The sequence below is a fragment of the Fundulus heteroclitus genome, chromosome 19, assembly GCF_011125445.2.
Source record: "Fundulus heteroclitus isolate FHET01 chromosome 19, MU-UCD_Fhet_4.1, whole genome shotgun sequence".
Lineage (NCBI taxonomy): Eukaryota > Metazoa > Chordata > Actinopteri > Cyprinodontiformes > Fundulidae > Fundulus > Fundulus heteroclitus.
Window position 1 is genome coordinate 9,200,826 of NC_046379.1, and position 23,166 is coordinate 9,223,991.

General features: G+C 40.6%; 2 protein-coding genes across 4 annotated transcripts; one reads left to right on the forward strand and one right to left on the reverse strand.

Moving 5' to 3' along the window:
• Positions 1-5,961: 5,961 nt before the first annotated feature.
• On the reverse strand, positions 5,962-9,813 carry vcpkmt (valosin containing protein lysine (K) methyltransferase). 2 transcript variants are annotated; one of them, XM_012852464.3, is made up of 5 exons: positions 9,523-9,811; positions 9,299-9,412; positions 9,129-9,201; positions 6,320-6,439; positions 5,962-6,218 (listed from the first exon to the last, which is right to left on the reverse strand). In XM_012852464.3, exons 1-5 carry the CDS (start codon positions 9,777-9,779, stop codon positions 6,114-6,116), a joined length of 669 nt encoding a protein of 222 aa, XP_012707918.3. In that variant the 5' UTR covers positions 9,780-9,811; the 3' UTR covers positions 5,962-6,113. The 2 variants fall into 2 exon arrangements, with proteins under 2 accessions (XP_012707918.3, XP_021166304.2); XM_021310629.2 differs by lacking the exon at positions 9,129-9,201 and having other exon boundaries at positions 9,310-9,412; positions 9,523-9,813.
• Positions 9,814-10,568: 755 nt separating this feature from the next.
• Positions 10,569-22,885, forward strand: msh4 (mutS homolog 4). 2 transcript variants are annotated; one of them, XM_021310615.2, is made up of 20 exons: positions 10,569-10,919; positions 11,775-11,909; positions 12,020-12,183; positions 12,281-12,391; positions 12,547-12,662; positions 13,540-13,713; positions 13,816-13,988; positions 14,101-14,168; positions 14,311-14,385; positions 14,478-14,542; positions 15,581-15,750; positions 15,830-15,966; positions 16,082-16,185; positions 16,648-16,772; positions 18,748-18,948; positions 19,036-19,154; positions 19,240-19,368; positions 19,587-19,761; positions 19,846-19,934; positions 21,522-22,885. In XM_021310615.2, exons 1-20 carry the CDS (start codon positions 10,718-10,720, stop codon positions 21,714-21,716), a joined length of 2,727 nt encoding a protein of 908 aa, XP_021166290.2. In that variant the 5' UTR covers positions 10,569-10,717; the 3' UTR covers positions 21,717-22,885. The 2 variants fall into 2 exon arrangements, with proteins under 2 accessions (XP_021166290.2, XP_021166295.2); XM_021310620.2 differs by lacking the exons at positions 19,846-19,934; positions 21,522-22,885 and having other exon boundaries at positions 19,480-19,663.
• Positions 22,886-23,166: the final 281 nt, after the last annotated feature.

Genomic DNA, 23,166 nt, shown 5'->3' on the forward strand with positions numbered 1-23,166 from the left:
TAATCGTGAAGTGGAAGGAAACTTCTATTTTTTCAATTTTTACAAAAACTGGCATGCAGTACTATTCAGTGGAAGTATAAATTTGTCTGCAGAGACAGGCTGGTTTTAATTTAAGTAGAAATACAATTGTCCTCTGAAGGCCTCAGAGGCGTGTTGGAGAACATCAGTGACTAAAACAATATCAAGGAGATCAAGCAACACGGTATACAGTAGTGGAAACGTTTGCAGTCGGGTTACAGGATAAAATAATGTCCCATGCTTTTTAATATCGCCCAGAGAACTGATGAGGCTGTCATCTGAAGGCTGCAAACCTAACAAGACATGGCCGTCCAACTAAACTGACATGCAGCACTGAGGCCTGTGCCAACTGTAGAGATTCAGAGAGCAGATGGCTCAGGTCGTTTACTCCACATGTCTGACTTTTATGGGAAACTGGTAAGAAGAAAAGGTATTGTTGAAAGGAAAAGCTTTAGAAGTCCTGCTTGTAGTTTTCCTCAGAAGTAAGGGTCAGATGGAACCAAAACTGAGCCTTTAAGGCAACATCAAACTGCTAAGTGTGGTACAAACAGCACATGTCCCTGGAACAGATGGTCCTCACTGTGAAATCTAGTGGTGGCAGCATCATGCTGTGCTGATGCTTCTCCACAACAGAGACGGGGGTGTTGGTCAGAGCTGATGGCAAGATGGACTGAGCAAAATACAGTGGAAGGACACCAGTTAGTGGTTGCAAAGGCTTGAGACTGGGTCGGAGCTTCAGCCTCCAGCACAGCGACCCTAAACATGCAGCCACAGCCACAATGGAGTGATTTAGTCCCTTATTTGTGTGTTTAAAGAGGCTAGTAAATACAGACCTAAGTCTGACTGTGAAGCTGCGACAAGACTCCACACAACCAATCTGACAGAGCCTGAGCTATTCTGCAAAGGAAATGGAGAAAAACTTCTGTCTTAATAGTCGCAGAGCTTTGGAAACAGCTTTCGTAGCAAGTTTTAGTACGAAAAAAAAAGTTTAAAGAATTTTAAAAGCCATATATCTTTTTTTCTTTCACTTGTTTAATTTTGCACTGCTTTGTGTTGTCCGTTACACAAGATTAAAATAAATGACATGGAGGTTTGTCGTTGGAACATGATGTAATGTGAAAAGTGGGTGTGAATACTTTTGCAAAGCTCCGCTATGAAACATTTTCTTTTTGTCACGTCGGCGTAACCTGAGTTTGTGTGACTGCAGACCAGAATTTTCCCACAAATTTTTATTTCTTTCAAAAACGGTTAGGATATGAACCATGCTGTGGTGTATAGACAGGCCAAATAAGGGTGAGTGTGTGAGGACTGTGAAGTCCAAGGTACACCGGGCAGTCGTCCAAAACACATTCCACTCATATCTGCTGCTGAAGGTTGCTCGCTGTGGTGAAATTACTCGCTCAGGGAACCAGAAAATGATTATGAACTGTTGGAAGTCCACCTGACATTTTCAATTTGTGTGTAACCCGAGACGTTAAGTGCTCACGGAGGCATAAAGTGCACTATACATGCTACAAATTTTATTTAACTTGGCTATAATCATTAGTTTAAGTATCATTAAATGTCTTAGATATGTTCTTGGGGTGCTCCTAAAGATTTGCATATGTTTAGAAAAGATTTATGAGTCTAAACCAGTTTGTTCCTGCTATCAGACACCAAGAATGCAGCTTGCATTCAGGTGAGAGGAAGGCTTTACTTCGGGGAAAGGAGGGGAAGGTGTGATTAATAGTGCTGCAGTTTCCTGAGTCTCCCTAATGCAAGAACCCCAACTGCGTCTGTTTCGGGAGAAAAAAAATCTGTTGTGATTCCTCTGCGATAATCTGCTCGGGGGATAGAACTGGCCGGTGCTTGTTCAGGCAGCACAAAGCTCAGCAACCGTTTGTCATGGGGCATCTGCTTTTCACTGAAACCAGGGAGGGTGATGTTATCACCTACAGCAGCACCGCTACAAGTCATTCACCCCCACAGCTGCAGACACCAGCTCTCGCACGCTGGCCGAGGATCCATGTGATGCAACCTCAACCGCTTCCTTTGAGCAGTTCTCCTACATGCAGAGTCAGGGTTGTGACGCTGCGTCTGGGTTAAACTAACTATACACGTTACACGTGGGAGAAGAAGAAGAAAAGGACAAATCCATAACACTCAGTCGGTCAGTCTGGTGCTGCGGCTCACTTACGCTCAGAAAAGAAGTGACTCAGGGAAATGTTTCAAATGTACACTGGTTTGGAATCCAAAAACCTTATAAGCAAAGCAATTTCCAGAAGATTATACAAGTATGGGAACGATCCACTACTGATGCCTTGATAGGAACTGAACAGTGTGCATAATATCCTTACAGTGCTGGATTTTGGCCCCTCACGACTGCAACACAGCTGTCCTAACAGCACACTAGCAGAGAATTAGAGAGAGAGAGAGAGAAGAGAAGCGGCAATTTTCCATCTAAACAGCAGTTGTTTTACAGTATTACGTCGCCATTTCATGCAGCCCAATCCACTGGCTGCGTGCTACAAATGCTCAGTGTTGCTGCATTCCAAGAGGGGTTGGGGAAAGTGTGCCGAAAGATAACACGGGTCACATGCTCTGCTTTAAAAAGTGAGCCTCAAGTTCAGCGAACTTCTGTGAGATAGAAGTGGAATCCATGTGTGTGTGTGTGTGTGTGCAGGGAGAAACGTTTTGGGCACCTTTTCCTAGGATCAGAAGAGGCGACCATTTATGCAGCTCTTCTATTTTTAAACAGCCCAGTTTGATGTCTATTCTCGAGCCACTCCCTAAGAGTTAGCGAGAAAATTAGTCTTCCTTTTTTTGGGAGCAGTGTCTCTTGGCTCCAGGCAGTGTGATGATGATGATGATGATGATGGTGACACAAAGGATCCTCTGTGTCACTTTTGGTTGTGATGCAGCAGAGTGGAGCACGCCACACAGGGCGCTCCGGCCCTCACAGAGCATTTAGGCCGCACGTGGTCCAGGGAGGAATTCAGCTTATTTTATGCAGAGCAGCAGAAACCGTGTGCATACAAGAGACCAGATATTTTCATGTCGTCTCATGATTAATGAACAGCCTCGTGCAGAAAATACGTTTCTCAGGTAAGTTTGAGGAACTCAACAGCGCCATCTGTTCCTATAGGAAATGGCCTCATTGTGTCTTATCGCAACGAGGACCGACACAAACAGGTGTTATGGTAACTATAATCCACTGTTATGTATACATGATAAAAGCAACACCGTGCCTTTCTGTGGATTGTCCCCATTTACAGTGAGGAATCCTGCGTTGCCATCTGGTGCAAGCCTAATTAGCTCATTTTAAAATTACAACTTCGCTTTTTTTTAGAGAAGACCAAAGTTATTTGTTCTGACTGGGAAGACTTTAAGTGGATGAAAACAAGCGGGGTTTGGCGTTTGCCTCTATAATCCCTCTAGTAACTCTGTCTGGGACCTGTCCCGACCATACAGGGGGACTTAATCCTTATCTGTGATTCAAATTAATAAGAAGATCAAAGGTGAGAAAGTTCAGTCTCAAAACAGCCCAAGAGTTTAAGGTCAGAAAGTGAAAGGATAATGGAGTGAATGGTAGTAATTACATTAAATCGTAGCAATTAAAATTAAATCAGCGTGTGTGGTTGTAGCGCCAACACGTAACAAATATTTCAAGGAACATTACTAGACAAACAGGCCAGATTTGTTTTGTTAAGGAGGAATATAAATATAATCAAATCTACCAATTTCTAACTATTCATAAAGATGGATACAGATTCAGTAACATCCACCCGGGTTCGATTGTAGATATAAAACAATATAGAAAATAAGTTGATCGCATACTATCAGTTGGTAAAAAGGTTTCCCGTCTTAAAAAAGCCAGGCTGACTTAAAAAAAAAATCCTTCCTCACAAGCAAGCATTAGTCACAGCGTAGCCGTCCATTTCTGTCTCTTTTTTTTTTTTTTAACAGACGGATACCATTTCAGTGCAGGAACCACCTTTTAACCAATGGGACGTCTTTTTGTTTCCAGTTATGTAACAATCACTCCTTTAGTTGGTATATGGATTACTTTTCTTATGATTTGGTACGCAGCTGCATGTCAGTAAACCAGAATATCATCAAATGTTTATCTCACTCACTTCAAAATGTAAAACCTGTGTGTAGATTCCTTGCATACAACTAGATTTCAAGTGCTACTCTCTGGCCTGTTGGAAAGCATGTCCAGTACACGCACTCAATACGTGGTGCTTTTGCATGAATTACTGGATCAATGCAGCGTGGCATGGAGGCGATTTTAAGGAAGAGCAGGCTGCTTTAATAGCAGCCTTCAACTCTACATTGTTGGCTCTGGTGTCTCATCCTGCTTTTGATAATACTCCATGCAGTCTATGGAACCTGGATGTAGGTCAGTTTGCTGGAGTATCGAGCATCTCCATGGCTTACCCCCATTATGAAGGACTAAAGGACCTGTCTGCTGGACTACCATCAAGTCAGCAGTCTTCCCAGTGATTGTGTAGACAACATATCATTTGTGTATTAAAAAGTCTATTTATCAGTTTGGGATGGCGATGTCGACTTTCTAACAATTTTATCATATTTTTTTCAGTAACTATATGGATGTGATTGGATGTAATATCAGCCCCACAAATACAAATTCTGCTCCGGAAAAACATTTTTAGGTAGGCTTCCTTGGAACACCACCTACATAGAGGTTTTATTTTTATCACTGAATGGCACGAAGTGCAGTAACTGCAAAATTTTACATTTGGTAAATGGCACGACGACCCTAAAGCGCTTTACACTACCATCAGTCATTCACCCATTCACACCCTGACGGTGGTGAGCTATGTTAGGAGACACAGCGGCCCTGGGGCAGACTGACAGAGGTAAGGCTGCCATACATCAGAGCCAACGGGCCCTCTGACCACCGCCAGGCAATTTGGGCGATTGAACCAGCAACTCACCAACTGCAGGACAAACTCCCTAACTCCTGTGCCACCGTCGCCCCAATATTTAATCATATTTTGAAAGTTATCAACAATCTCAAGAAACCAACAGCAGAGAAAATAGTTAAAAAAGCAATCCTGACTATAAAGACAGATTTGAGGGTTTTCAAACATAATTTGTTGTAATTGATTGTTGTCACGATAAATACAAATTCTTAAAGTAAGTCTTGCTGTCAGAGAAACTGAACTTAGGTGTTCATGTTTCCCTTTTCTAACCAGATTTCTAACAAACTTTCTGATGATATTCCAATTTACAGGGAAAAAGAAATGAAATCACATTTGAAAACATCAATAAACACTGGGGGATAAAACACCTTCCTGCTGATAAACCTAATAGATTTCAAGCATTTTAATTGTGCCAGAGGCACAGAGGAAACTTTTTTTTTATAAAGCAGTTAGTGTATTTATTCAGACTTTTAAACCTCACTCTGGCAACTGCAAGCTTATTTTATTTATCCTGTGCACTGAAGGCCACCCATGCTCTTTATGCTACAGTTCCCACCGTGTAAACAAAGCAAGAAAGGCTGTCTGGGGCCCCTGCATGCCTGTGAGAGTGTGTGGAGCGTACTTCATGGTTTTATGCTTGAATAGGAGCCATAATCTTCTTAATCTGGAGCTCTGAATAGAATTCCTCTCATATGGGGGCAAAACTTGGCATAGCGTGTTCACTTTGCTTTTCAAAGCCATGTGCTTTATCTTTTAGGTTTCCTCTTCAAGTTATTTAATGCCACACATAAACTTATTCTTCATAAATTATTTATGAGCAGATTAAATAGTTTGCTTGAGTTGACAGAATTAAGTTACCTTAGTTCTTAAGTTTTCTGCTGTGGAGTACTTATCGCCCCCCAGTGTTCATGAAGGGTGATTCTGTTTCACAAACAAACCATCGTCTTCCTGTTGGCAGCAGGTGAATAACCACAACGGTCTCAGATCAAAACAGTGTTTTAGAATATTTTTTAAATTTTTTTACATGAAAACTTTTCATTTTTGTAATGTAAAATAGTTTTTTAACACACAGACTATGCAGGCTTTAAGTCTTTTGTATGTCATAATCTGATATCTTTCTGAAACGGGTTTATATCTTGATAGAAAAAAAACAGACATGCTATAAAATCAGTCTTTTCTTCGGATGTGCAGAATGTGGATGTCTGGGCTGCTGAACTCTGGGTCCTGTTTGTCAGACGGGATCTTCTCACAACTGAAATGTCGATTCAGCAACTGGAAAATAAAAAAGCGAGGCAGAAATTCCCAGTTAAAAGAATCTATATAAAAAGGTAAAAACAATAAAATAAAGAAGCAAAAACAGCTTCTGTTCATACCTCAAAAAACTTCCTTTCCACTTCTGGATTAACGCCCTCGGTGCGCTGCTCATAGCAGCAGATAATGGAGGTCTCTGGTCCAGAAAGCTGCTTCAAGGTCTCCACCAGTGGACCGATAGACTGAGAAGAAATGACCCGTGACTTAAAATGGGAAATACAGATTTAAAAAAAAAAAAATTTTAGATTACATTTTTGGAAAATCTGGATTTTATTTTGCCAATGCATTCATTGGGTTTCCATGGATAAAATAGCTGGCAATGCTGAATATATGTTCAGAAAATTATATTGTCAAAATATAGTAAAGAGGAAACTTTTTTTTTTATCATAATACAAGTTCACTTTAATTTACTCATTGAAGTTAGTTTGAAGTTACACAAGTGAAGTAAAGCCTGTTCGTAGCTCATTGTGTAAAACCACTACCAGCAAACATTTTGTTATATTTTCATTGTTTACAAAGGCAGGGCCGCCATCTTGTTTTCTAAGCATGTTTCACATCTTATATTTAGTTGCACTTTGAATTAAGGTCAACTCCCAGTCCAAATGCTCACCATAAAAGCAAGTTTTTAAAAATAATTTATTTAATTTCTATTTGTGAAACTAAAAGGAGGGGAGGGGGGGGGGGGTCGATTAATCAAATTTGGTAAAATAAAATTTGAGATTTTATTTTCCAGCCGTATCGCTCAGCTTTAAAATGATCATTACAGTGCCTCGCGCATGTATTCATACCGCTTAAGTTTGTTCCCATTTTGTTGAGGCAGACAAAATGTGGCAGAACAACATGGCAGTTCAGAGTTGTGAAGTGGAACGAAAATAAGATTTTTTTTAAGTTTTACAAATTCATTTATATAAATTTGTCAAACCACCTTCAGTTGAAATTACAGCTGGAAGTCTTTTCAGGTATGTCTACCAGCTTTACAGAGCTAGAGGCTTAGATTTCTCCCGTTCGTCAGGAAAATAACTCTAAGTCAGTCCGATTGTATGGAGAGCATCTGTGAACATCCATTTTAAACAGCAAGAAGAACCTCTAACCCAGTCTCCAATCTCTGGCCTCAGACAGGTTTGGGTGGTGTGTTCAGGGTGAGTGGCAACATTTAACTTTCTACACACATAACTCACCCCTATACATGCAGGACAAAGAGTTCAATTTTTATCTTCACTGACCGGAGCACGTTCTTCTGCGTGTTTACAGCGTCTCTTCACAAAAGACTTCTAGTGGCTTTCTTCAAATTTGTGGAGTACACAACGAATAGATGCCATGTCAGCAGATACTTTCTCTTGGCAGCTCTTCCCAGCTCATTCAGCATTATCACGGGCCTCTTGGCTCTGATCAATGATCTCCTTGTCCAGCGTGTAAGAATAATTGGCAGCAGGTGGACTTACAGTAAAGCTAAACTCTTTCCGTTTTCAGATGATGGACCGTACAGTGCTCAGTCAGATGTTAAAGGCTTGGGATCTCGTTCTTATGACCCACGCCTGCTTTATGTTTCTCCACAACCGTGTCCCAGACCTGGCTGGCATGTCCCTTGGTCTTCACGTTGCTATTCGGTGACTAACATTTGGGATTTTATAACAAACCTCTGAGGCCTTCGCAAAACAGCATGAGGTTAAACTACACGCACGTGGATTCTATTTACAAATTATTTCTGCAGGAAATTGCTCACACTGACTGAGTGAAGGGAACTCCTGCAACATTTTTCTGATTTTTATTTGTAAAAAGATTTCCAGCTACTTTGTGTTGGTTAAGCACATACGATCCACATGAAGTCGTCGGTGGTAACAAGGCAATACATATAAAAACATTTAAACGGTATGAACTAACGCCGACATTTTTTTATTTGACGCGCGTTAATCGTGACTTTGAGCTTCTTTTTTCCAAAGTCGCATGTAAATTTCATGAGTCACGGGTTGCGTTTTTTTTGTGCTTGTTTCTCAAAGTGAAGTCGCTTATTTGGGCTCCAAAATAAGTGATGATAAATAGGAGTTTTAAGGGGACCGCTTACCTAGACGCTGAGTATAACCAGCTGAAATATCCCTCCGCCTCATTATGCGCTGGAGCACATCCTCCTCTTGACTGATATGAGCCGACGGGAGTAAAGGCAGAGGGAGCAACTCTGCCCATATTTTCTGCAGTTTACGGTGCAATAACCGGTGATAACTGCTGAAAGTAGATTACGCGGTGCAGATCACCATTTGGAGCTGAGATTGGTTCTGAAGATGAGTTTTTACAATCATTGCAGAAACCCAATCCATACACCATACTTTAATGCTTATTAATTTATTGTTTCTGAAAAAAATAACAATAAAACTTGTGACTTTATTAAAAGGTAAAATTAGTATTACTTTATATGTAAATGCGTAATACCATGTCTATCTTTGTTTAAGAGGCAAAATTAATATTTCGGAAGGAAATATTTATTTATTTACACATTTGTTTACACATTGTGTGAACATCAGCGCGTTATGATTAGTGATTTAGCCATTATTGGCCAGAGTTTATCATTTTAAGGCACCAGGATGTTATCATTCCGCTTCTGAAAAGTGCTTGAAAAATAAAAATAGTTCTTGTACAAGCATGGTTCTTACTAGTCATTTATTGCAAAATTGCATATTAGAATGCCCAAATAGGCTTCTACACTTTTGCGCTTTTAAAGATAAAATATGCAATTCATTTGCGACTAATCTCGAGTTAAGTTAATTATGTGATTAGTTGCGGTTAAAAAATTTTAATCGTTTCACAGTACTAGTATGAACACATTTGAAAGGCACTGTATTATTGCATCTTGTAAAGGAGTGAAAATGTGCACAATACCTGCTCATAATATATGCAATCCGCCATGAGAATATAATGTGGAGGAGGCAACAACTCAGACACATCTTCACCCCTTCGAAGGCAAAGGAATAAGAAGGTTAGAGTGTAATAATAACGCAGCTTGGGTACACTTTTATTAATCCAGTGCAATATTAATCAGAAGTACAAACCATTTCAGTACCTTGGCAGATATGGAGCCGCTTTTGATGAGTGACTGATTTTCTTGGATATTCGTATTAAGGAGGGTCTGCAAATCCTCCAGGTCTGTTACTATGACTTGAGCACTGTAAATATTAAAAATTAATAAAATATAAAATTGCAGATGCAAAGCAATACAGATAGATTTGAGGAGCAGGATGTTTTTTTTAAATCCTGTTTCGATCTGGGATCTCACCCTAGTGTTGCTGCCATCAGACCAACTACTCCTGTCCCAGCTCCTAACTCCACCGCAGTCCTTCCACACCACGCGTTGACTCCCGATGGCGGGTCATAAAACTCTTTAGTCTCTAAATATTTAGCAAGAACGATGGCTGCGTCCCACACCACGCAGCCGACATCCCCTATGTAGCTTTGGTTCAGTCGCAAGACGCAGCCGTCATTCTTTTCAATCTCTCTCACAAAATACTTACTGTTGTCTATTTCCGCCGCCATGTTGGCAGAAGACGGAAGTGGAACCGTTGGCATGTAGACAACTTCCGGTATGGCTTCAGTTTTCAGGATAAGGCTACAAACATGTATATATATATTTTTTTGTTTTCTTTTTTTGAATGGTTTATTACATGTATAAATTATTATTAAAGTTGTAATTGTTAAAAAATCAAGTTGCTTTTTAAAGTTATTTGTAGTTTCCTGGTTACTGTTTACATTAAACCATGAAATTAATTAGAAACGCCACCGTGGCTCATTAAATAGCTTCTAATATGTTATTGGATTAGCCCAGATCAGGGAGAGGCAGACAGACAAAATTATTTCGTAATACTGAAAATTATTTACATGGATTCAATGTGTTTTGCAAATAAATAATGCATAATTTTAGTTCAATGTGTATATAAAACTATACAAATATTTACAATTTCATTTACTAAACATTCAGGGATCTATTGTTTCATTGACCACTTCTGGCTCTTAAAAATATGGAGTTTTAAACCTGCTGTAGTTACAGATAATTGGCATTAACTTTAATTTAGTAATACGTTAATTGTGCAGGTTAAGAAGCAGATGCAGGCTCTTGTTTACAACCCACATTGAACGTTCTTTTTTAGGGAGCAATGAATCACATGAACATTAGCATCATTAAATCAATATGCATTTATTAAAATAATATTTAAGTGTAACGGAGTCAGGTTTGTATTTTTTTTTTCTTTTTAGATCAAACGCTAAAGTACCTTTCAAAATAAAGTTCTCATCAGAAACGACAGCATCCCATGCACAGATGCTAACTTCCGGTCAGAGTAGCAGTCTTTGCTAGCTGCTTGAAAGATATTAAAACCGTTGCCTCACTGTTTGTTTAATGCTAAGAAATATATAATTTTTTTTACATGTATCGTAGGCAGTTTTCTATCACTATAATTGATCTGTGAGACATTAAAATGTACCAGAGCAGCACAGAGGAGGTAGACGGCAGCGAGACCTCAGAATGTGGACAAACCTGTGGCAGAAGCGGCCGGAGGGAAACCACCGCGTCATCCTGTTGTCCTGCATCTCTCTCTTCTGCTCGGTCTTACTACCAAACGTCTGATGTTCACACTCCTAGTTCAAGCCATACTCCATCCATGCCAGGAATGGCCTCAGGTGATTAAAAAGTGCCTTGCAAACGTGTTCATACTCCAGATTGTCAGCTTACAACCCTCTCCTATCCACACTCTACTGGTATCAACACCACGGCACATAATTATGAACTTGAATATAAAGGAAACATAGTTTTCAAAACTTTATACAAATAATAAAAAAAAAACTAAAATAATCATGGGTAAGTCTTTAGTTGCTGGAGACTGAATTTTATGCGTCCTTGCTTGCATGTGAGACGTGTAACTTTGGCTTTATTTGACGCAAGCACATGTTTGCCATGTCCCACGCGTGGTTTACGGAAAAATGGAAACAAAGCTTCTTATGGCTTTCAATTAATAATAAATTTCATCTTAGCACTCTTACATAAAGGCTCTAATTGTAGGCTGCTCAGCTAAGTTTCAATAAATTGTCTAACCTGAGCAGCGAGTCTCTGCAGCTCCTCCAGGGCAGCCAATTAGCTGCTGGTCTGAGTAATGCTGTCCTCACCCAGCCTGCCACTTTAGGTTGACAGCTGTGTTTTGTGTATTTGCACGTGTGCCCTGATTTTAAAACAAACAAAAAAAAGGGTATTCTAATTATTTTTGTAAAATATAATAACCAAAACATAACGTTTGTGTTAGAGTGATACATACAATCTCAATAAAATCAATGGTGTCCTTCTAAAGGGAGAAAAATAAGAATGTCTGTGGGGGTGAATATTTTTGTAAAGCATTCCAGCCTATAGTTAAGGGCTGCGACAGTTTTATTTCATGGAAACTCAAATTAAACACTCTTGCCTAACTGGTTTAGTATTCTGATGGTCAGTCATACAGTGGGGGCACTAGATAAATCTGGTCTTTGACCTCTGTCCTCTTGAAGGTCTGTGCCAGAATGGCATCAGGGTGGGAAGGACAACATCGTCGGTCCTCGTGTCCTCCTCAGACAGCTGCTCCGCTCACTTCCCTGGAGAAACACCGAGGTTCAGAAGGACGCCGGGGTCTGCAGGACCAGCAGGTCGACACCCTACACACAGTCATTACTGACGGAACTATTTTTCATATGGCAGGAAACTTTTTAAAATGTAGCTGTTTTTTTTTTTCTGTCAAAACGATCACTCTTTACAGGAACAAGTGGATCGTCTGTGTCCACAGTCTCTGGCGCCTCTGTGATAGTAGCGATAGTTGAAGGGCGCGGTTTGGCCAGAGGAGAGATCGGCATGGCCAGCATTGACCTAAAATGTCCTGAACTTGTACTTTCTCAGTTTGCAGACACAGGGACATATGCCAAGGTAGCCTCTTCATTTCTTCCTCGAGTAACGACAAAACCTAAGTGAATAACATGACACACACAGAGTTGCCTGTTATTTATTCCCCCCCTCCCGAAAGGTTATTACCAGGATTCACATTTTGATGCCAGTGGAAATCTTGATGCCAGACACGGCCAGTGAGAAGGGGAAGGGGACAAAACTCTTCAAGCTCATCTCAGAGAACTTTCCGGTATAAATACGTGAAAGAACTTTTGACTAAAAAAAAATGTTTTAAATAAAAATCTATCAATCCCTGCTAGATGTACTTTGGTAAAGTTAGTTTGGATAAGTGAACATTTTTAGTGTGAAGAAGTTTTTATATAGCGCTTGTCTTTTCTTTTTCAGGGTGTAACTTTCACTGGAGTCCAGAGAAAGTACTATAATGAGAAGAAAGGGCTGGAGTACATACAGCAGCTGTGCGCTCCAGAGTTTGCAACTGTCTTAATGGAGGTTCAAGCAAAGTAAGCTGCAAAGTCCACGAAGGTGCAGAAATACAGGTCCTAAGTTTGCATATATTCATCATTAACGTCAGTGTCATATTAATTTTGAGCTTTTTAATCATTTATTTGAGCAATGTAGGTGGTATCAATTGAATTCATTTCAGAAGCAAGGATTAATAGTAGATACAAATGAAAATTTGCAGAGACTCAAGTAGATTTTTTTTGGATAAAAGTCACTTTGCAAATTAGAAACAAACCAATCACTTTCTGTAGCCATCAGCAGAGTGCCAGTATTATTCTGGTTGAACATGTTACCACTCTTTATTTCCAAATAATTATACCTTTTTAAAATTTTAAGCATATTCTATCAATTTTCAATAAGATTAGGGTCGGGCCATTTTAGAAGGTCAACGTTGGGCTTCTTTAGTTATCTAAAAAAAACAGTTTAAATGTGTGTTTGCGTTTCTTGTCCAGTCGGTAAACCCAGTTGCCTCCATGTTTCATTAATGTGACCCAAAGCGTCCCACTCACATGAATGGAAATCAGTTTGTTCAGGAACAACACAGGAACTACTCAGGTTCAAGCCGATCGTGAACTGGAAGACGCTGGAAAGCCAGTGTTTCTGTTCAGAGTGAGGCCAGTTATAGAAAAATCTTTGTTTGTAAAGTTCAGGGATGTTGTTCTTTATGTTTGATGTAAGGTGACCTTGAGTGTCAAGAAAGGCGCCTATAAATAAAACGTATTATTATTACTCTTTTCCTAATAACAGTTAAAATGGCTTACTTAAAACTGAAAATGAATGACATTCACGCTGATGATGCGTATATGCAAACCTCCGGCACAGCAGCTCAACTGTAGCGCTGCGCTCTTTCTTTACCCAGTATTCTTACTATTTTAGGTATTATTGCCTGGCAACCGCTGCTGCTTTGCTGAAATACCTGGAGTTCATCCAGAGCTCTTTTTACGCCGTAAAATCTCTAAAGGTGATCTACAAAGGGAGCGAACAGACGGCGATGATTGACTCGGCGTCCGCGGCTAACTTAGAGTTGGTTGTCAATAACAGAGACCACAGGTAAGAGTGGAAGCAACTACAGAAGCAGGACTTTTTTATTTTTTTTGCAGCGACTGTGTAACTGAATGCACTTTCAGCTTGTCTTTGTTTGTTTTTGGGCAGAAGTGAGCATACTCTGTTAGGAGTGCTCAACCATACGAAAACACCTGGCGGAGCGAGGAGGCTGCGCTCCAATATACTGGAGCCTCTGCTTGACGTGGATTCTATAAACACGCGCTTAGACACCATACAGGAGCTGCTGCAGAACGAGGAGCTCTTCTTCGGCCTGAAGAACGGTGCAGGAGCCACCTTTCTTTTTTTATTTCTTTTTTTGTTAAATCATGCGTGCAGAGTTTGAACGCATAGAAACAAAACAATGGATGACGTGCGTGTCTTCTTTCCCCTCAGCCGTAGGTTATTTCCTCGACATCGACCGGCTGCTCTCCGTTCTCGTTCAGATCCCGAAGCAGGAAACGGTGCATGAAGTGTTTTTTTTTTTTTCCCTCACAGATTTAAAAGTCAATCAAACTTGCAGCAAATGCGTTCTACAGAAATGTGTTTTTTCTCACCTTTTTTTTTTGTGTGCATTTGTCATTTGCGGTACGTTTACTCTTGCAGGTTCAAGCTGCCGAAGCCAAGATTACGCACGTCATCCAGCTGAAACACACGCTGGATCTGGTGCCACAGCTAAGGGTCTGTGCCCGCCGGTAGTCACGCAGTAAACATGCAACGTAACGATAAAAAAAATAAAAAGACGCTAACTAAACGTCACAAACATTAAACAGGTGGTGTTAAAGACGTGCAGCACAGCTCTGCTCAAAGCGTACAGTGCTACGCTGGAGGACAACAGGTGCAAAGCCTTTTTTTTTTTTTTATATTCTAAATGTGAATATTTACCGTGCCAGCGACTTTTACCGGAACCCTCGCTGAAGATATGTTAAAAAAAAATCCTCAAAAGATGTTGATCTTTTATTGCTTCATCATAACACTGAAGTATTTAGGGGAAAAAATTTTTTAAGTTGGGTAAATTTCGTAGGACTCTGAGATTTGTCAGACACTTTGGTTTTCATTTTAAGTATTTTTACGTTTTTGTATTTTGATGCCTTTAGGGTTCTGTCATAGTTAGCCTAGTGTTTTGTCTTTAGTTTGGTCTTTGTTTTCAGTTTTACATTTAGCAGATTGTATTTGTTCTGGTTTCCCACATCCCTTTCTTTCCCTTTGATGTTTAATTTGTCATTTCTATCCTTTCTGTCCGTGCTTCAGCCTGTGCTCTCCCACCGCCGCTACATATTCACTTTGCTGTTCTCGCCTACTGCTATCATTTTATGTCCTTTTGGTTTTTTTTTTCTCCCTTAGATACAGTCTTGCCTACCTCCTTCCCACAATTGGGTTTTTCTCAGCTACATACCCGAGAAACCTCTTGATGATCTGCTCTGATTGGAAATCGATCTTCTTCTCCTTGCATTGGGACAAGATAAATCTTGTTCCTCATCCAGCCAAAAGGCAGAGAAACTGGAAAACGTCATAATATTTGTGCCCCAGTGACACATAAATACTCAGCAGAAGTTCACAAAATGTTTGATCAGCGTAAATAAGTAAAGAATATCATTAAATGTGTTTTAAAGGGGTTCTTAGGTGTAGAAATGATTGCGTGATCAGTTAAAAAAAAATGTTTTTCTTAATATGGTATCTTATCCCCAATGAATGAATTAAAGGCCAGATTAGTCTACGTTCTACAGTGTGAGATGATGCAACTGCTAATAAAAGATCTCTCCCTTTTCAGGCTAGTTACACATCTTTACCGGGGGTGCCGATAGATTTGGCCGGAGCTACACACGTGTCACCTGTTCTTTATTTTTCAAACCAGGGTGTTTTTGTTCTCCGTCAGATTCGACACGATCCTGGAACAGATCAAGACGGTGGTAAACTGTGACACCACGTATCTAAAAGGCAGCCTGAACATGCGGACCCAGAAGTGTTACGCGGTGCGGCCCAACATCAACGGCTTCCTGGACATTGCGCGCAGAGTTTACACTGAAATTGTAGACGACATTGCAGGTGCTCGTAACAGATCTTTATAAGAAAAAAACTTTTCTTGCATTGTTTGACTGGCTATGTGTGTCTCTGCTGTGTACAGCGCTTGTGAACAGTTTGGGGGAGAAATATGGCATGCCGTTGCGCACCAGTTTCAGCACGGCTCGGGGATTCTTTATCCAGATGAAGCTGGACGGAGGGGTCTTACCTGAAGGCAAACTCCCCCCAGAGTTCATCAAGGTAGGATCCTTTAAGGACGTGTGTTGTATCTGGAGCAATGAAGCACTGTTAGGTGGTAAAAGAGGCAAAACTAACTGGTAAAGCCGGCTCTATGCTAACAGAAAACCTCTGTCAGGTCACCAAGCTCAAGAACAACTTTGGCTTTACCACTGCAGACCTGATGAAGATGAATGGACGCTGTGACGAGGCCCTGAAGGAGATCTTTCACATGTCCTATGTGTGAGGAGACGTCTATCTAATTTATGGACATATTCATAATTGAAAGTTTACACCACTGACTGATTTAAAACATTTATGTAAAACATACTTGTTATGTTGGAGAGGATTCTCAGTCTTCCAGGTCATGATCGATCCAAAAAAAGTAAAAAAAAAAAAAAATCAACTGGACTTCTATTCTGAAGCTGAAGATGTATCCAGTTGTTTTATTTTTTAACTTTTTTGGATTAAACATACTTCTTAACTTTCTATTTTGCCAAATGACCTTTAGAGACTTTTATTTTACAGCATAATAATATTTATTATAGCCCCCAAAACCTCAACCAGTGACACATTTGTAGTGTTTCCATCAGAAAAGGCAATTCTGTCTTAAATACAGACGTTTTAGACTTACTTTGAGCATATTTATGTCCACTAGATGGTGCTATTTATAAGGAATGATTTCCTTTATGTATGTTTCAATAGGGTGATATGCCAGCTGCTGACCACCGTCCATGAGCATGTCCACTGCCTTTATAAACTTTCTGACACTGTATCCATGTTGGACATGTTGCTCTCGCTGGCCAATGCATGCACAATCTCAGACTATGGTAAGTATAAACCAGTTCAATGACAAAAGTATTAATGCCCCTTAAACTTTTTAAACATTTTGTCAAATAGCAGCCAGAAATTTTCATTGGGATTTTCTTTTTGTGGTAGATCAGTTTTTGTGACCCCACAAATCTGGCCTCTAAAGAAAAAACTTTTGGACTTGATGCAAAATGCTATGTGTGGCAAAGACACTTCACATCCCCCCTGAACAGACCCTTCCCACGGTGAAACATGCCGGTGACAGCATCATGCTGGGAGGGTCTTCAGGAGGGACAGGGAAGCTGCCCAGAGTTGATGAAAGCATGAATGGAGTTAAATACGGGAAAGTACTGAAAATGTACCTGCAGAGTGTCGAGACGGTGGCAGAAGTTCACCTTCCTGCAGGACAACAACCCAAAGCATAAAGCCAGTGCTATGATGGAAAAGTTTACATCAAAGCATATTCATGTGTTAGAATGGCCAGTTAGAATGGCTCACTGTGAAAAATGGTGGCAGCAGCATAATACTGGGGGTTGCTTTTTTTCAGTGATGGTACAGAGAGCTGAATACAATTTTTTAAAGTGATTTTAAGTAATTTCCCCTCTTTTTCACAATTATAAACTACGTTGTGTTAATCTGAAACAGGGCTTTTAAACTGGTGGCCCACGGCTGGTTGCCATCCGGCCCACGAATAACGTCTTTGTAAAGAAAACATCAGAAATCTGTTAAATGGCTCCAGGCAAGAGGCAGGGATGATTTTTTTTAGAGGCAGGGTTGACTAGTCATTGTTTGTATGCTGTTCATTCACTGCCCTCTAGTGGACAGTTATGATTTAGGTTTCATTTTTCTCTGAAGAAGGCCACAATCATGGTTGCCTTGGAGTAAGCTACGTTTGTTATTGTGTCATGACGTTGGTTTGAAGAGATATTTGAGTTTGCCCAATCTGCTATAATGTTTTTGTATCAGTTGCAACTTTGCTGTCTTTTAGCTTTTAATCCAAGGACACCAAATGAAATGGAAACAGCCTTATATGTTTGTGTTATTGTCTGTGCAAACAGAAATGAGTCAAACGGCCTAATGGTTTGACTGAAATGACACGAGGTTTGTGCTTTTTCCTTTAATTTGTGTGTTTATTTTGATGTGAGAGGTAGAAAAATGTATGCATTTTTTCTCAGTTCTCTTTTTCAGGTTTACCTAATTTTCAACACTTTTTCAGCCTTTCTTTGAATTACAAATTTGGGTTCTGCTAATTGCATGCATGAGTTGTTTCAGTAAAATAAAACAATTTAAAAGGTATTAGACAATTGTAATAATTTTTTATTTATCTATTTGACATAATAGCTTTGGTTGGAGAATGTCCGGCCGGTGAGCTGTTGACCTCCTGTACCTGTGGCCCCCAAAGCACTTTAGTTGAATATCCCTGATCTGAAATAACAGAAATCCAAATGAAAGAGATGAAAGTTTGCAGGTTGAGATTGTTGGGTGAAAAGCTAGTGAACTTGACGGATTTTGGTCTGTCGTCAGGAGGCGGGTGGCTCCATCAGACGGCCGTGAACTGCTCCACTAAGCTTGAATCTCTGCTGGGCTCAGTCCTTTTTGTGTGCAGCTCTTCCCCCCCATCAGCCACGTGGGTGGCGATTGCTGGCCCTCAGCTGTCTGAAACTGTCTCTCCACTGATGCATGCTGACTGCCTGCCCCCCTTCTGTCTCAGCCAGCTTGTACTCAGATTACCCTTCTTACATAAGCGCTCACTGAGGTGCTGCATTTGCAGAGACAACTGCAGCCGCCAACTGTCTGTAACCAGTGCGTGTTTTCACTCAGAAATGGCGTGTTTTATGACACCGGGGATCTTTGCACAACCAGCCCAGCAGCTAATCATGCATTTAACCAAATGCACCGATGAGATGGTGGTTTAGCATGCAGCGTTGATTATTGCAGACGCTTTTAAAATATCAAAAAAAGATAAGAATGACGTGTTTGTGCTTTGCCTGGCAGTGCGGCCAGAGTTTACAGACACCCTGGCCATCAAGCAAGGTCGTCACCCCATTCTGGAGCGAATGGCCCGACAGCAGCCCGTCTCCAACAATACCTACATCTCCGAGGCCAACAACTTCGTCATCATAACAGGACCCAACATGAGCGGCAAGTCTACGTACCTCAAACAGGTGGCGCTGTGTCAGATCATGGCCCAAATAGGTCAGCGGCTAATATTCTAACCTTACAAACCACGCGGCGCGCTTACCTTGACGCCGCGTCACGACTTCTGCGTTTGTATTCCTTAAGGCTCTTTTGTGCCAGCTGAATATGCCTCTTTCCGGATCGCCGATCAGATTTTCACCAGGATCGGCGTTGATGATGATTTTGAAACCAACTCTTCCACCTTCATGTTGGAAATGAAGGAGGTAGGTGTTTTTTTTTTTTTTATTGCACCATCATTGCACACATTTTTGCGCTTAATCCCTAATGCAATGTTTGGTTTTCTTTGAGATTGCCTACATAATCCACAATGCGAGTGACAGGTCGTTGACCATCATAGATGAACTGGGGCGTGGAACCAGCGCCGAGGAAGGCATTGGAATCTGTCACTCGGTTTGTGAGTTCCTCCTTGGCCTGAAGGTAAAATATGTATCAGCACAGTTGAGCCACTCCTCTCCTTCTGAACTGAAAACCAGACAATTCAGATTCCTTTTATGCTCATTAGGCATTTAATTCCTTTCATCTCGCTAGTGATCCACCTACCTGGTCAACACGCAGCAGCAGAACAAAGAAAGGCATCCTGCATAAGTGTGTTCTTAAGCCTGAAGGTTCGCCCTGTTTCTTCTCTTCGCTTGCAGACGTTCACTCTGTTTGCCACACATTTTCTGGAGCTCTGTCAGCTGGAGTCTCTCTATCCCAACGTGGCGAACCAGCACATGGAGGTTCAGCACACCCGCAGCAGAGACTCTGGCCTAGAGCAAGTGGTGTACACATATCTGCTGAGTCGAGGACGCTCTGAAGAAAGGCACTATGGTAACCAGTCGGTGTATTTTTGGAACCGGCTTGTTAAAGTTTGCCCGTGAAAGCGATCACAGCGTGCACTTCTTTCCATTTTAGGCCTGAGAGCAGCTGAGATGACCGCACTTCCTCCAAGTATAATCGAAGAGGCGAAGTCTGTCGCCTCTAAAGTCAGCCAACAGCTTCTGGTACTGTTCGTGAAGATTAGATTTAAACATTTGGCTCTGTCAGGGCCTTAATAATCAACCAGTCAATCAAACCTTTATTTATGGGGCACTTCACATACCCAAGGTGACCCAAGTGCTCAACAGGTCCGTAAATTCAAGAGAAGACAAACAGAAGAAAACACTAAAACATGATTAAAAATCATGTATTCATAGCGCTCAAACTGTTTAACATCTTATTACGTTACAACCACAAACTTCAGTATATTTATTGGGATTTTAGATGATAAAACAAAAACTAGTTCATATTTGTGTAGTAGAAAACAAAAGGTATGGTTATCAAGCTTATACAAATAGAAATCTGGTAAATCTGGTAGCTCCCTTCCGGTCAGTGTGTTGTAGAACCACCTTTTGATAATTTAATTACAGCTGTTAGTCTTTCCAGTTTTGTGCTTGTAGGGACTGTAAATGTTGGCCCAGTCATTTTTGCAACATAGCTCAAAATCAGCCAGACGAGATGAAGAGAATCTCTGCACATCACTTTCTTTTGCCACCTCTGAATGTTTTGTTCCAGGACTGTCTGGTATTAAGCGTCATTCCCATCTGCTCTGGCCTGCTTCCTTGTCCCGGATGCAGAAAAAACATCCCCGCCGCGGGGTGGAGCGACGCCATGTTTAACAATAGGGATCATGGGTTCAGGAGTGATGGGCAGTTTTAGTTCTGAGTTTACATGGAGGGACAAAAGTTATCCCACCGAAGCACCTTCATCTACACGTTTGCTGTCTGCCCTGTTTGCTTTGTGGCAAAAACACTAAAGGGTATTTTTTATGGCTTTTTAGCAACAAGGTAACAATCACGTTTTTTGGGTTTTTCTTTGCCTCATGAATGCTGGGTTTTTGATAGGATTCTTCCACCTGAGCTGTGTACCTCTGCAGCTCCTTCAGAGTTATCATTGACCTCTTGGCTGCTTTTCTGATTAATGCTCTTCTTGCCTAGCCTGTCAGTTTAGGTTGGGTCGTATTCTTTCCGTTTTAAGCTGATGAACTGAACAGAGCTCTGTGAGATGTTGAAAACCTGGGACATGTGTTATAACTTTATCCTGCTTTAAACTTCGCTTCTACACAACTTTATCTCTGACCTGTCTGGGATTAAGATCCATACAGGTGAACTGTGTTAGCTTATTAAGTGACTTCTGTAGGCCGTTTGTTGCCCTGGATTTTCTTGAGGGATATCAAAATTAAATAAGCCGAGTACAGAGGCACAACAAATAGTTCACATTTTAGTTTGTTAAAAACAACAGGACAGCCATGTATCACTTTCCCTCACCTTAAAATTATGCATTATTCCATCTTGTTCTCCCACCTAAAATCTGTTGTACGGTGACGAAATGAGTACAATTTTGGGGGTTAAGAGTGTGGATTCTCCTGCAAAGGGAAGTCTGTCCTGATACATTATTGCTGTTAAAAGTAACACACTAGCCACAGAGGCTAAAATTAAACCTTAAACTGATCCAATGCTAACAGTATTATTCCAGTGTGCCGCTGATAACTGGAAAATTCAGAAAAACATTGTAAGAAGAGCCTAAACCCATCATCTGTTTGACACTTTCAGGCCAAACATCCCACCGATCCAGAAACGCAGAGACAGAGAGCCGTCTACCACCTGGCCACTCGCCTTTTGCAGACCGCCAGAAACTCAAGACTTGACCCAGAGAGCCTGCGCATGTATCTGAAACGACTAAAGAAGCAGTATGAGGCGGAGCTGCAGGCTGCCGGCCCAGCCGAGCCCGCCGGCTCTGGGAATTAGAGTCAGTGGGTCGGACTCTGGCAGGAATGAAGAACTCTGCCTTCTATTAGGGAGAAAACTGCAACAAAACACAAATGTGTCCACTCATTGTTCCTGGGCCACTCTAAATTGTCCTCAACGTTATGAGTGTCTGAGTCCAGGGTCGTATCTGTTGCCCAGTGATGGACTGGAAAACTGTCCAGGGTGTACCCGACCTTTTGCCCAATCACCGCTGGACATAGGCAACAGCCTCCCCTGCAAGGACAAGCAGATAAAGACGATGGATGGATGTTACCGGGCATACTTTATGCATTTGATACGTTTTTTTTTTTATTCTAATGGTTATTTATCTGAGAAGTTATCCTGTTTGGACAATGCAACACAGCATAATTACTGTGTTGATTTGTTTTCGTTATTCTGTATTTCTGTGAAATTATACCAAAAAGAGATGTTTTATTAAAATAAAAGCTAGCTAACCACACAAGGTTTATCAGCAACATAGAAAGACTACACAGCAGTTTTATTTTAAGCTATATGGACTTTACAGGAGAATGATCTCCCTGTGCCAATGTTTCACCTGATTTTATTCTGTTGATTTTACAAACATCCCTTGGCAAAATGACAAAAACCAAATATATTTACAGCCAGCGTTAAAAAATTGAAGTAAAAGTTAAAACAAGGATGATTAAAATGTCTAATTAGCATTTAGCCTGGTGTTTTCCACAAAATACAAAAAAATTTAAACCAGCAACAAAGAAAATCCCATTTGTGCAAAGGACTTACATCTTACATGACACACACCATAGAGAGAATGAAACGCAACTGTTCAGTTTTACCTGACCGTGTCTGTGTTGCAACAGTGTTTCATACATGTTTTAAACTCTTGTTAATGAACAATAAAGAGGTTCCTTTATTCAGAGAACGTGTAGATGTGCAAAAAAAATGTCCAGCATGGTCATTAAATTAATGATGAATGCCTTTTCATTGATTTTCTTTTATTGATTTTATTGACTATAACAATGAACAATTAGAGGAAAAAATCTTCAATAATTTTGTAACTGTTGTATTTCACAGTTTGTTTATTTCTGCCCATTTTGATCATTTTGGCTTAGCTACTGATAACCCAAAATTCAACACAGAGAATTTGAATATTGCATAAGATTTAATAAAAAAAAATTAAATTGTCTGGAGCACTTAATGCTTGATGAGGTGTATTTTATGATGAACTGGGTATTAGTGGGAAAAAAAACAGGTATGAGTTATTGATATTTTTTAACCTATACAGCTTCTCAGCTCATGGAGGCATGAGACAATGGAGAAACATAAGCAGATGACCCTCACAGAAAGGGGGGGGGGGGGGGGGGACTTTTATCTCATTAGGTCAATGTCATTTTTGGACAACCAGGCCTTTGTTGTTCTGCCCATGAAAAACACATCCAATATTGTCTAGCTCGGGAGTGACTTAATACAA

Bases quoted from the DNA above. Each gene is read 5' to 3' on its own strand.
- vcpkmt (XM_012852464.3), bottom strand. From the start codon at position 9,779: ATGGCGGCGGAAATAGACAACAGTAAGTATTTTGTGAGAGAGATTGAA. The intron at 9,413-9,522 runs GTGAGATCCCAG...TAATATTTACAG, and splicing joins CTGATGGCAGCAACACTAGG to TGCTCAAGTCATAGTAACAG. The intron at 6,440-9,128 runs GTATTGTGCACA...ATTTCTTCTCAG, and splicing joins ATTGCATATATTATGAGCAG to TCTATCGGTCCACTGGTGGA.
- msh4 (XM_021310615.2), top strand. From the start codon at position 10,718: ATGTACCAGAGCAGCACAGAGGAGGTAGACGGCAGCGAGACCTCAGAA. The intron at 19,155-19,239 runs GTAGGTGTTTTT...GTTTTCTTTGAG, and splicing joins TCATGTTGGAAATGAAGGAG to ATTGCCTACATAATCCACAA. The intron at 19,369-19,586 runs GTAAAATATGTA...CTTCGCTTGCAG, and splicing joins AGTTCCTCCTTGGCCTGAAG to ACGTTCACTCTGTTTGCCAC.